The sequence below is a fragment of the Simochromis diagramma genome, unplaced genomic scaffold, assembly GCF_900408965.1.
Source record: "Simochromis diagramma unplaced genomic scaffold, fSimDia1.1 OVJJ01000371.1, whole genome shotgun sequence".
NCBI lineage: Eukaryota > Metazoa > Chordata > Actinopteri > Cichliformes > Cichlidae > Simochromis > Simochromis diagramma.
Window position 1 is genome coordinate 5,077,872 of NW_024386920.1, and position 14,381 is coordinate 5,092,252.

General features: G+C 39.8%; 1 protein-coding gene across 1 annotated transcript in view; it reads right to left on the reverse strand.

Annotated features, from left to right (window-relative positions):
- Window positions 1-14,381, reverse strand: part of ca10a (carbonic anhydrase Xa) — a 339,642-nt gene that overhangs the window by 183,956 nt on the left and 141,305 nt on the right. The window contains exon 3 of the mRNA XM_040036833.1: window positions 8,437-8,579. Coding sequence (XP_039892767.1) covers window positions 8,437-8,579 — 143 coding nt within the window. The remainder of the gene's footprint in view (window positions 1-8,436; window positions 8,580-14,381) is intronic.

Genomic DNA, 14,381 nt, shown 5'->3' on the forward strand with positions numbered 1-14,381 from the left:
TAAACTCAACTCGTCGTGTTTGGAGGAAGAAGAATACTGAGATGCATCCCAAGAACACCATACCTACTGTGAAGCATGGGGGTGGAAACATCATGCTATGGGGCTGTTTTTCTGCCAAGGGGACAGGACGACTGATTCGTGTTAAGGACAGAATGAATGGGGCCATGTATCGTGAGATTTTGAGCCAAAACCTCCTTCCATCAGTGAGAACTTTGAAGATGAAACGAGGCTGGGTCTTCCAACATGACAATGATCCAAAACACACCGCCCAGGCAACAAAGGAGTGGCTCCGTAAGAAGCATTTGAAAGTCCTGGAGTGGCCTAGCCAGTCTCCAGACCTCAACCCCATAGAAAATCTGTGGCGGGAGTTGAAAGTCCGTGTTGCTCGGCGACAGCCCCAAAACATCACTGCTCTCGAGAAGATCTGCATGGAGGAATGGGCCAAAATACCAGCTACTGTGTGTGCAAACCTGGTAAAGACCTATAGTAAACGTTTGACCTCTGTTATTGCCAACAAAGGTTATGTTACAAAGTATTGAGTTGTATTTTTGTTATTGACCAAATACTTATTTTCCACCCTAATTTACGAATAAATTCTTTACAAATCCTACCATGTGGATTCATGGATTTTTTTTTCACATTCTGTCTCTCACAGTTGAAGTGTACCTCTGGTGCAAATTACTGACCTCTGTCATCATTTTAGGTGGGGGAACTTGCACAATCGGTGGCTGACTAAATACTTTTTTGCCCCACTGTAAATCGCGCCATATTGCCAGACCTGGCCCACATCTGGTTGACATACACCCTGACGTGACACCAGTCAGTCAGAATTGCCAGCTTGATGGCGGATCTGGGCCAGACCTGTTTTCTATAAGCCTGGGCCACATAAACCAAACCATAATCAGGCCAGATATGGCATGCTGTCACATAAACAGTGCAATCTACACCAGACCTGGCCCGTATTTGGATGACATACCACTTATCATGCCAGAAGTCAGCCAGCAGTGCCGGCTTGACACCAGCCAGACCTGTCTGCTATGTGGGAAATATCTTTTCTCTTTGTGCCCGATCCATAATGGGCAAAGCAAGGCTTTGTGAAACATGGGAACATTGGAAGCATTTCTGCAAAATTCTAACATACTGAGAAAAAATTGCTATATTTATTGCAATAATCACACAGGTTTCTAACAGCTTTTGGGCTCAGTCGACTTTGCTTTTGCTCAAAGTTGTAAAAGTTTAAAATTGTTTTGTTAATTTAGGTTTTTAGGAGCTTGTGTCATCGGGTTTACTCCACACACTGTCGAGTAAAGCTAGAAGCTGGCATAGCGTTAGGTTTTGTGTAATTGATTCATTAATCTAAAAACATATATTTAAAAAAAAAAAAAAAAGAATACTCACTTGTGCTGACACACCGTTGACAAATGATTTTACACTCATTTGTTGATGGCTTATGGAGAAAAAAAAACAAAACAGACGGCACTAATGCTAGTGGGTTTGCAGTGGTTATGTTAACAGATACAATTACTGCCCACACATGGCCATGTCATCTCTCTGTGCAATTCTCTGATTTAACTGCATTAACAGAAGTTCTTGAATGGGCAAAAAAGAGAAAGTTAACTGTCGACACCAGGGATGTTAAACTTATTTTAAATCACGGGGAACACACAGGCCATTTTGATCTTATTTGTCCCAGACCAGTGAACCTCCAATTTATGCCAGTATACAGAAATTTACTTTAAACATTATGTCTTTCTACATTATAACAAAATACGGCTGTGGTAAATGAAAGAAATCTGCCAGCATTACTCTTTCCATGCAAAAGCTTATCATGTGATTCTATTTGTTGATTTCAGTTGCATTTGATACTGTTCATCCATACCTGGTGGTCTGAAAGCTCTTAAATTTAGAAATAAATTCCTTAATTATCAAATGGTTTTAATAAGGGGTTTTTTTTGGACAAGAAAGTCTCAAAAAGTTAGGCTTGTGACAGCTAAATACTGCAGAACAGGGTTTAAATGGAAAAACCATGTTAGACTTTGTTTTCCTTGCAGTTTTTCACATTTTGGGAAAGGTGTTTTGATGACCCCAGATCTTTGATGTTTTTTGAAGGGAAATACATAGAACCAAAGCTTATTTAGATACGTAGCCATTGGCCTAGTCATGTCTCCGTAGGAGGAGGTATCTATAATAAATGAAACCTTTACAAATTACGAAAAAAATGTTAAGCCCCAAAGAAATATCTTATAGAGGTGCTTACCTCTATAAGATATTTCTTTGGTATACCTGATGTATACCTGAACTAGAGCCATTCTCCAAGTAGGAAGTATAAACAGAACTCTCCCATTTCATAAGGCACGTATTATAAAATAAATGTAATGGTGGCTAACATTTCCCACCCCAAACTAACACTCCAGTACATAGCACATACCTCACATGAGAAATGACCCTAAACATAACAAATGCTGACGAGGTATTAGAAATAGAGACAGGTTACACTGACATAATAAATTGTGTTTTGGACTGCCTCCAAAGCTAATGTTTCTAGGTGTGCTGTGTGCACCTGCTAGGCCAACCTTGGTTACATCACCTTTTCGACTGAGATCAGGTAATGGTCCAGCAGTTGTTTAGAAGCACTTCACTGCCCCTCAGGGAGATCAGTAAATCTCTTGATTATTTGTGCCCACCTGTAAAACCCCAACCCCCTCTTAATGCTAAAGGTTATCATGGAAATTTCACCTGTTTTTATAGGAATGGACAAGGCCAGTACCTGCATGACCTAAGCTGGTGCAATGTCACCTATGACATGACATGAGCCACTTCCCCTTACAACAGGACTGGTTTGTAAACCATACCACCAGAAGGGCTAATGTGTGGTGGATCATAAACTGACAGCTAGACTCCCCTCTGAAAGGAAAGAAACCTGTGCAACTTTTCTGAAGACAGAGTAGTATAGTTTTAGATGTGTTACTGGCAGAGAAGGTGGGGGATATGCAGGATGTAAATAGGGCTTATAATGACACTGCAGACAGTACGGAAGTGTAAAGCAATAATGACCGGAGCGAGATAAGCCTGATGTATTAGCAGAAAAACAATACATTGCATATTGTAAACTATGATGTAGGAGTGTAGCATAAACAGGAGGGAATGATAGAAAAATGATTAAAGCTCAGCAACACTCTTTAAAATTAAAGCTCTTTACAGCTAAAGGAATGAATCTCTATCGCTCTGTTCCTCTAACATGTCTATTTCTCAGACCTTGTTGTGCCCCCTCTGCTATCTGTTATCATGTAGCTAACTGTTTCTCTATAAGTGCATCACACACATATCTGTTCCCAGGATAACACTGGATGAAAGTCACCGGATTGCCCCAGCAAGCACTCGTATAGACATTTGCTTCCTTGCAAGTAAATACACGCATTGGAACTCACTACTCTGTGTGTCTCACTTCATAAGAGAATCATTTCATTTCTAACAGATAGTTAACCTCTGCCACTTTGGGTAGCAACTCGTTGCAGTTGGGAGTGCTAATTCTCATGTCAGCTGCTTCACATTAAGCAGCAAACCACCCTAGTACAATGAAGTAATTGCTCAGTGAAGCCAACCGAACCACACATTTTGACTCCACCACACCCGACACCCTCTGCTCCTTTGCTGTGTCTAGAAATTGTGAAAAATTCTAAACAGAAACACTGACAAAGCCCTAGCAGAGCCCAACACCTCCCAGAAGAAGACTGGAAACAGCTAAAAAAAATACACTACAGGCATTTAAAGCAAGCAGTTTGCCTAATGCGTTGCTTAGGGTGTGCTGGCATTTAACAGGATGAACAATCATTTGCTACCTTCACGTCTGCATTTTTGGGGAGCAAACGCAACTTTTTTGAGTAGATTTTCCAGCCAAGCTTGGGACAGTTACAGATGCAGGTGAGGTTTTTCTCAGCCCAAGGAGGGTCATTGCCAGGCAGACTGAGGCTTGCAGCACCAGGTACATGTGTGGCATGACCAGAGCATACCCCAGTTGTCTCAACTGGATCTGGCAACATTTCCTGATAACTATCAGTCTTCATCCAAATGATGAATGCAGTGATCTCTATGGCCTGTGGTAACTATTAACTAAAGAAGTAGTTCTATTTATTTATTGGGTGCTGTTGACTGGTTTTGGCTAGGACCTGAAAAGATTCTTAAACACTAATCGATCAGTAATAGAATGTGGTCATAAAAACTCTTATTTTACCCCCAAAACATCCAAAGGGTCAAACAAAATACGGCACCCCAACAGTGATGGTGCCTTAAGCTTAACAAAGTTGGTTTTGTATGCAAGTATGTCTAATGTTAATTATTGTTATGTTTTATTATTATTATTGTTTGCTACAGTCTTCAGAGACATTAAAATGCAGATATTCCTTCAAGAATAAACACCTGTTCATGACTAAGACAGACAACCACACCTATGGGCAACTTGGATTCAACAATTAACTCCACTAACTGCATGTTACTTTTGGAAAAAGCTAGAGTAACTGGAGAAAAGTCACACGAAAATGTGGAGAACATGCAAACAGGTGAAGAACAAACAGGGAGAACAGGAAAAGAAATGCAACAACATCTCTCAAATTTAGTGCCTTTATTTTAAAACCAACAGGTTTTGCACTATTGGAGATTTTTGCTGTGAGAGTGGGCTTCTGACAGTTAATCACAATCAATCTCTTTCCAGAGGTCTTTGCATGCTATGATCAACATGTTTCCCACCTCTGAAAAATTTGTGTTTACCTTCATGACCAAATTCAAAAGAGCGAATAAACAATAAACTCACCAACCAAAACTGACTTAACAAACAAAAACAAAAAGTAAGTGGAAGCTGTCATTTTAGATGCAAAACATATTGTTTTGCATGTTACATGATGTGGATTGCAGTTTTGTTTTTTTGCTTTTTTTTTTGTTTGTTTAATTTTTTTCTTGCATTTGGAAAATAGTTCCAATAGCCTCATAAGTAGGGATGGTATTGATAAGATTTTCACGATTCCATTTTCGATTCTGTTTAACGATTCAATTCTTTATCGATTCTCTTATCGATTCTTATTTTTTAAAAAGGAGAACACTAAAGTCGATTAGCTTAGAACTTTGTTTTATATCTTCTCTTTGAACAAGATAGAAATTTAGGAGTAACATGGCCTTACAAACCCAACAGTGAGATCTTAAGAGATCCACAGCCTACGGCTCTTCAATGGGGTGTCACAGGGTCCCCAGGAAAAAAAAATTGTAAATGTAAAATAATAAAATAAATATTCTTCTGTAGCAATAACAAAGTATAACATAAATTATTCTGTAGCAACTACATAAGAATATCCAGTAATGTCCCTGCCTACAATAAACACATTCACTTACGGAAAATTGGGGGCATCTGCTGTGGCAAATAGTGATGGGATTTCCGGCTCTTTTTAGAGAACCGGCTCTTCAGGTTTTCCTGTTGCTTTAATTAATTTATTATTAACAATAATATAAAATTATGTACAAAAGGAATTACTAATGTAAAAAAAGTGGTTTTATTTATATATGTTCATATATAAATATGCGCGGTGGCCCCTAGAGACAAAACACGTACAAACTCCAAAACACATTTCTAGAATGAACTGAACTTCCAAAACAGAGCTACTAGATCACTTAAATTACACAATTGAAAGCATATGTGTATTGTTTGTGTATTTATACACAAGCACTCATATATATTCAAATAATTTTAAAAAAAAAAGTTCATTTACCTGTGACTACCACACACCAAACACCTGTCGTTGGTACTTGCTGGCTTGTGTAGCCACTAGGTAACAAAAGCTCAACACTGCCCCCTAGCATCCTGGAGCACTTCTGTTGTCTTTTGTACGTGTTTTGAGTTTTTATGTGCTTCTGAATTTTTACGTGCTTCGGAGTTTGTACGTGTTTTCAAGTTTGTGCGTGCTTTGTCTGTAGGGGCCACCGTAAATATACTTTTATTTATTCACTCCACATAAAATGTATAAATAAATCATATAATACAAAAACGAACTATTCACAGTTCAACTTTTAACTATTTCAATTTTCAGCTTCTTCCTTTTAAACAAATTTAAAGTGAAAGAACACAAAACACTGCAAACCACAACACAATTAAATATAAATTAAAAAATATGAAAACAAAAAGAAGATGCACATTCTCTGTCATATGGACCTGCATGAATAAACTTTCTGAATCTTTTATCATCCGCAACTGAAAATAGTTGTGGATGATTACTATACCTTTCTAATGTGATGCTGTTGTCTCTGGCTCTTTCTCTCTCTCCCTCCTGCTCTGTTCCTGTGCTACTGCGAGTGTAACTACCGCCCTCCCCCCTCTTCCCAGCGCAAAGCACAAGGCTCGCATGCGGAGTGAAGCGGAAAAAAAGCGCGAGAGAGAGGGTGAGAGAAAGAAAAAAAAAAACCACGGCTCGCGATAAGGAGCCGGCTCGCGTCGTTCACGTCAAAGATACGGCTCTAAGAGCCATTTTGTTCGCAACCGACACATCACTAGTGGCAAATGGGTGCAAGCCTTTTAAATGGTAAATGATAAATGGCCTGCATTTGTATAGCGCTTTTCTAGTCCCTAAGGACCCCAAAGCGCTTCACACTACATTCAGTCATTCACCCATTCACACACACATTCACACACTGGCGATGGCAAGCTACATTGTAGCCACAGCTGCCCTGGGGCGCACTGACAGAGGTGAGGCTGCCGGACACAGGCGCTACCGGGCCCTCTGACCACCACCAGTAGGCAAACATGGGGTTAGTATCTTGCCCAAGGATATTTGGCATGCAACCAGGAGGCAGCCTGGGATCGAACCACCGACCTTCTGATTAGTGGCTGACCTGCTCTGCCACCTGAGCTACAGCCACCCCACAAACTTAGTCACTGCTCGGTGTCATTGGTCTATCCTGGCCTGAAAGGAGACGCTACCGGTAGACTGCAGCGAGAACTGCCAGCATCTGAGCCAGACTCTGTCTGTCTCTCTCATCATGGTCACCTAAATGCACAGTAATGGCAGGTTTTGTAATAAGGCAGATCGCACTAACATGCACTGTTAGTTGATTATTTACCTGCCACATTAACGGGAGAGGACATGCAAACGTTACCGCTGCTGCTGGGTTGGATTTCACGAGTCCAGAGCGGAATTAAAAACACGACATTCATTTAAGGTCATCGCGTGTTTTGTGAGCAAATGCTTTTGCATATTCGTAGTGTTTCCTCCCTTAAATGAAATGTCTACTTTGCAAGTTGCCCTGTTGTCATCCGTTCTCGTAAAGTATAACCAAACTTCTGAGCGTTTGAGCCGCCGTGTTTCCTGCCAGGTAAATGACGCTCCGCAACGTGGTGACGTCATTCGGGGCGACTGGAATCGATAAGGGAATCGTTTGCAAAAATGGCAAACAATTCCAAGGAATTGAAACAGTGGGAAACGGTTCTCAACAAGAACCGGGTTTCGATACCCATTCCTACTCATAAGCATCACATTATGTTAGCAATTAGTTTTTATATTATATTAAAACTAGATTACACCTGGATGTTATGTATTTAAGTTCATTTGGTTAGGAAAGTCTCAGGGTTGCCTGCCCCTTACTGATTAACCACAACATATAACCACAACCAATTTCCTTTCGCATATAAGTTTTGCAAGACATGTACAATGCAACTGCCTATTGTAATCACAGGGTTCACAACCAATCCTACCTTGTTTCTCTGTGTGCAGATGGATCTACAATGGATTCTAAATAATTAAAATGATTAAAAATCAAGGAAAACACTTTATTTTGAGATCTGTTAGATGAAGACATCTACTGTAGCAGTATACCATAGGTGATAATTTGCAATGCATCCCGTTTGCACTATCACTGCCCAAGGCTAACACTGTACTCTGCTAGAATATAAACATAACAACTAATCATAGCATTCATTTCAGAATGCAAGTGTGCATTTTTGAAAACACACCATCTGTGAATTCTTCTTAATTAGCTGCTGTCATATGGCACATGATCAAAAAGAGTCCTGTCCTTGTACACCACTGTACAGGGAAGATCACAAGAGAAACCACTGACTAAAGCACTGTTAGGCTGCAGGATATCAACTGTGAAGCTTTTAAGATAAAGTCACAGCTTTTCTTGAGCCAGAACATAAGGGTTGTGTATTCCTGAATGGATGAAGTGAGCTGCACTTTATCTTAAGGAGCTTGCATTGTCTGCCAACATAAACAACAGTTGGTAGCACTGATCAGGGACACACACCTTGTCAAGTTGTACAACAGAAACCAACACAATAGCATTAGATGAATGTAGTGCGACATCATAGAGGTGCAACGAGCATACAAAAGAAAGAATCGACAAAGCACCAGCATCCATCAAGCAGACAACATAGAAAAACATTAACATATGCTTCTTTACCTTGCGTCTGCCAGTGTTCAGCTTTATGGGTGTAAGGAAGGGGTCGAAGATCATGTGGCTGGTCTCGATGTTCACTGGCGACTGCCTCTTCCCTACTGAGCATAGGTTCCAGGCTGAATTTACCAGCCCCCAGAATGATGGCACTGCAACACAAAATACAAGAGCAGGTGATCATCTGCACTGATGAGATAGCGAGACCTTTGCACAGAGGTCACACAGTAACGGCTAGGGATGGGAATTCAGAATTGATTCTTGTTGAGAACTGGATCCCAGTAGTTCACTTATTTGGAGCTGTTAGTCTGCTTGCCTGTTCATTCCACTTATGTGTTACATTTGCACTTTAATAGTAGTGATGTCTACAGCATGGATATGGACATTTGCTTTTATTTTTATTCTACAAAAGGATGAGAGTGTGATGGTAAAGTGCAAACTGCAGTTGTTTCAGCACAGAAATAACTGCATTATGCTACTAACACAACTTGGGCTCTTTGCAAGTGTCTGTACCAATGACTGTATAAAAGATAGACGACGCAACACTGCCTCCTACCATTGTGCAAAAATGAAGCCAAAATATCCCGCTTGTGGAGGCTGCCATCTTGCAAATTTGGAGCCAGAGTTTGCGCAGTAGTGACTTGAGGTGGAGCGACTGTGTAAAACTCCTGCCCACATACCCGCTGGACGTGACCGCAAACACGCCCCCCTACACTTTTTACGTAGCCTGGCAGCTCGAGTTTTTTGCTGGTTTACCGCGACTGACTACTCGTTAAATTAAGGTAAAAACAACCATGTCACTGTTATAAAAAAAGACACACAGCTTATCATCTTATAGTTCTAAAATCACTCTGTTGTTAATTCGTTAGTTAGATTAGCCGCTAGCATACGCACTGTGTTGGAGGCTTGTTGCTAGCTAGTTAGCGATGCTACACACCTGTTAATCTTAATAGTCTTCAACACTTATGTTTTTTTTTTTATCCATTTTTAGACAGCGATGAGATCAGCTGCACACTCTACAGAGGCCCAGAGTTACTGTTAATATCAAAAATATAATGCTGTCCTTTGAGATTTTAACATAAGACTGTGAGCGTAATGGATCTAAAACTGTTTAAATCTCTACAGCCTGGTAACATGGAAACTTTAAAAACAGCAGCAGAACGTTTCAGTAGTTTAGTCTAATTTGTTCTTTTCATTTAATAATAGAGTCCATATTATATCAACAGCTACATTCACCCTGGAGAGAAACTGGTGAGGGAGACCATCAGGACCAAGCTGGGTTTCCTGGGTCCAGAGGTTTGGAGAAACTTCTTCCCTTTCTTTCATCACAGCTGTCCTGTACCATAAGTTCTGTTGACCCGCTGTAAGAGGCATCAATTAAGAAACACCAGGAAGACTGAAGCTCATGGCATTGATCAAGCAGGACTCGTGATCTTCACCAGCAGCTCCCTCACAGGGAAATCTTCAGCACTCCTCCGTAGGCCCGCCCCAGGAGATGGATAAACCCAGCATTCCATCAACACTGTGATGAGACCTTTGGTTTGTGTAATGTTATAAATACTCAGATACTCCCCAGAGGCTCCGGACTTTTACATAAAGATATTATATTCAGTCCTGTAGAAAGTTATATATTTAAAAATATGTGATCCTCTCTGGTTACTCTGGTATGAATAACTCTGAATCACTTTATGGTAAATAACACACTATGTGTAAAAAAAAAACTGTGAAAAAATTCCAGATGACAAGTTTGTAGTTCAACATACAAGTGATGACCTTTGACCTTCATCAGGTTTTATTTAATTCTGTCAGAGAAAATCACATAAGCAGTCAGTCTGCAGCCTCTGTTTGTACTCTTACAATCAGTTATCAGACAATGTGCTTGACATCATTTTATGGAGAAACACAAAAGTAGTATAAAAAAACATTTTCCCCAGCAATTAAGTAAAGAACTGCATTACTTAAGAACAGAATAATATGTGTAATACATTACTTTTTTTGAGTACTGGCCCCCAACACTGATTACACCAACCTCCAACAAGCGCAATCATTTGACCACACACCATGTAATTAACTTGCACGAATGTAATGTCTTTATGCTGCTTGGTAACTTTCAAAGCGGAACCAGAGAACCTAATGAGACTCAATAAGGAACTGAATTGGTAAGTGATACCAATAATGGAATCGGAATAACTATGTTCGTATCAACTCCCATTCCTAGTACTGGCCAATGAGTTTGAGCATTTTTTATAACACAGAACTGCCAAACTCACAGTAAGAGAAATTTAATTAGTAAGCTTTAACTGCTGTGTGCTTTTGATATCTGATAGAAAAACCTAAATGCTGATTGCTTCTAAATTCTAAAGTTTAAATTCAAATTCTAAAATGACGAGCTTTGCAAAGATTTATAATTTTTATTAACACACTTTCTCATATACTTTAATATATATCCACACATAAAAGATGGACATATTATATAGAGAGCATTGAACACAACTGCATGGCGATAACAGGTTAACGAGCAAACTGCGCTAACGCGTTGATACCATGCAGCCCCATGCACGGGGCAATCTGCACTAACTCGATATGGCATTAATGTCATTTTAACGAGATTAACGCTGACAGCACTAGTAAAAAGTAGTCAGAAAAAAACTACTCAAGTAAAGTAAAGGTACTTGAAAATTCTACTTAAGTACAGTAGCAAAGTATTTACTTCATTACTTCCCACATCAGGCAAGCACAAGTAACTGAGGTGACTGAGATGAAAAAATGGGATTAAGAACATACAAAGCTAGACTAAAAACCATTTTTAAATTAATAATAGCTGTAGTAATGACAGGATTATGCTGTCGGATTCATTCCCATCATCAGGAACAGGGTGATTGAATCCGAACTGAAGAAGCCAAATACAAGGAGGTCTGTAAATGTCTTCAAAAAGGTCTCTGGTTTATGCATCCTCAAGGGTGCATAAACCACGGACTGCTGTGATAGGAATTCTAGTCCTAGTTGATATACAAATGGAGCCTACTGAAAATCACACTCAACCACCAATCTCTGCAACATAAATAAAGGATGCAACGTGCTACCACCTAGTGAGTAAGGACAAAGTAAAGGTTAGAGTAATGCGCAACACTATACCTGGGGTCAAGTTTAGTGGCATAGTGTATCTACACAGGATTTATATCCACTAGTTTATTCTGGTGTGGTTTAGTTTCATTCATATTTTTCCAGAGTGCTTAGAGTATGCTGTGACTTCTGCCTGTAGCCCAGTCAGCACCACACTGTTATCATATAGCCAGTCAGGAACTGAGTCTGGATGTTGTTTCAAAGTGATCTTAAGCATAACTGTGGCCATACTGATCAATGAACATTTAATTTCCAAAAAATATAAAATAATATATAATTCAATTGCATAAGTACATATGTTTTGAATGAAACTTAACTAGAACCTGATAACATTATGTGTTCAATTAATGTAATCTATCTGTTTATTGAATTGAGCATGGTGTAATTGAAGGGCAGATTTTCAGCAACAGAAACATTGACTGTTTAGGAATTACAGCCGGTTTTATACATTTTTCCACAATAAGACAAACAGAACGAGCCCACTGGTTATATTTACATGACAGTCCCTTTTACAACAACACTTACGATCATAACAGGATAAGAATAAAGGGGACATTCTTATAGAGCCATAATCTCAACATATAGTGAAGGTGTGGGTGGATGGATGAGGAGCCTCTATTGTGAATGTAAGTAAGAAAGAAGTATAATTGATTGGGAGCTCTGCTTCTCAAAAATTCAAGGACCTAACAAACAGCATACTTACTATACCAATGTCTGCTGAGCCAGCCTTGGGACCTTATCTTCAAATAGGTTAAATAACATCCTATTTATAAGACTACATTTAATACCTAAGTTCAAGCAAAGATTGGACCAAAATAAATTGTGCTGAATATGAGTAATATGTTTCAGATTGCTTAAAATCACTTGAGTGATCATTCTGGGTTAATGATATTCCAGACTACTTTATTTTTTTGTTCATGTTGTAGAAATTTTAAATCTCATTAGCATTGTTGTACTGTTCAACACTGCAATTAAAATGTAGTCAGATTAGAAAGAAGAATCTCAAGCCTTTCTGTTGAATATGGAGAAAGGGGAGTTTAAAGACTTTTAGAGCACCAGCAAATCCCTTCGCATTAGGTAAACATTAATGGTCCTATATTGTACCACTTTAAGACATATTAATGTTAATGTCACATGTCCCCAGAATATTTATTCCAAGTTTTAAATCGAACAGGAATGGGACACTCTGTGCCTTCCGACCTTCTCTCTAAGTCATAATTTATTTTTACATGCATCTGAATTCTCAGCACGGTCATTTGTCTGACAAATTTACATACACATTACAATCTCACAGTTAAAAAATCCAATTATACTATCAAAGCCAACAATTACATGAATTATATTAGTCATCAACTCAATTGTCCTATTCCTGTGGAGACATCACAAAGTAATTTCCAGTGTTTTCAGCTATTCAAGCGATCGGAAAACGTAAAGGTGTTAGTTTGCTAAATTTAACATATGTCCGTTGCTGTACTTGCTGCCACATACCTTTTTCGATATGTTACCAGAGCTGCTACATTTTTGTTTTAGGAACCAAGCAAGCAAAAAAAGATGAAAGAACACAGGGTGTATGACTAGAATATATAACAACTTTTAGTTTGATTCAGAATAGGCATATACCAAAGTGAGACAAACAAACTTACTGGTTGTGTGCTCTGCAGGGTAAGATTACAGTTTTCTTTTTCAGTGGCATGTGGTCATTTTAATGAGCAGAACAACTTAGTTCCTATTTAGAAAAAGCTGTCTTACCTTACCAAAATGCCCAACATGCCCCAAAATACCCCAGTGGACCATTACGGCTTTTGCTATACAGGTCAACTTGATTGTCATTGTTTATTTGATCTTTATTTTATTTTTATTTATTTTTTTCACTTTTAAGTTGTTACAATTAGAACAGACAAGACCTACTACAGAACAATATGATTAACTTCCCAGGCTGGAGTTGTAAAGTAATTGAATACTATGAACATATATTCGAAGGAACAGACTTTATTCCGTGTGACAGATCAGTTATACAGTATGGGATTAACAAGAAGAGGTTTTTAGAATACCAACACCTGAATGGGGCTCTGGTGGCCCTTGGGAGGTGTTTTTCTGGCAGCTGCGTGTGGCGGGGCTGGAGGAAAGTCTGAGCTGGTAGTCTGGAGGGGCCCGTGGCTTCTGCCTTTGGTGAATTACGGGGAATGGGGGTGCCTATTGGCAAACCTTTCCTCCCCATCCCTAATTGCCTCTCTTGCTCCATCACACCACCACACATGGAGGGACCTTAAGTTACAGGTACGTCACTGAGGTAGAGGGGAAGCATTCCTCCTCTGTCCCCTCCTGGCCACCTGTGCCTCAATTTTATTCCACAACTTAGACACTTGCATTACTTGAACTCTCTTGTGACACATACATATAGGGCCTCGGAGGTGGGCACACTAAAAGACTTCCAGATGGTCTGTTTATTCAGCCCCACCTCTGGTGCCGGTGCCCACCTCTGTATTTCAAATACAGCAGAAATCAAGGGTCCGTGCTGATACCAGCTGGCACCATGCCCCTCCTGTGTTTAAATACACTTTAGAACAGCACGGCATCAACACAAGATATGAGCGGGCAGAGTGAGGTATGGGGTCTTCACACACCCCCTCTGATCGCCATCTGGGACGGGGGGCCGGGAGGAGGAGCTGGCCATCTGGTTGAGGTCTGGGCCGGTGGGCTTCCCTGCTGCTGCAGGACCGGGGGTAGTCTGCTTTTCTCCACCAAGTGTGCATTAGGATTGGAATGCATGACCTCACACATGTTTGTGTTTATGTGTGACATTTGGTCTTAGACTCCACCTCTCTTGGAAT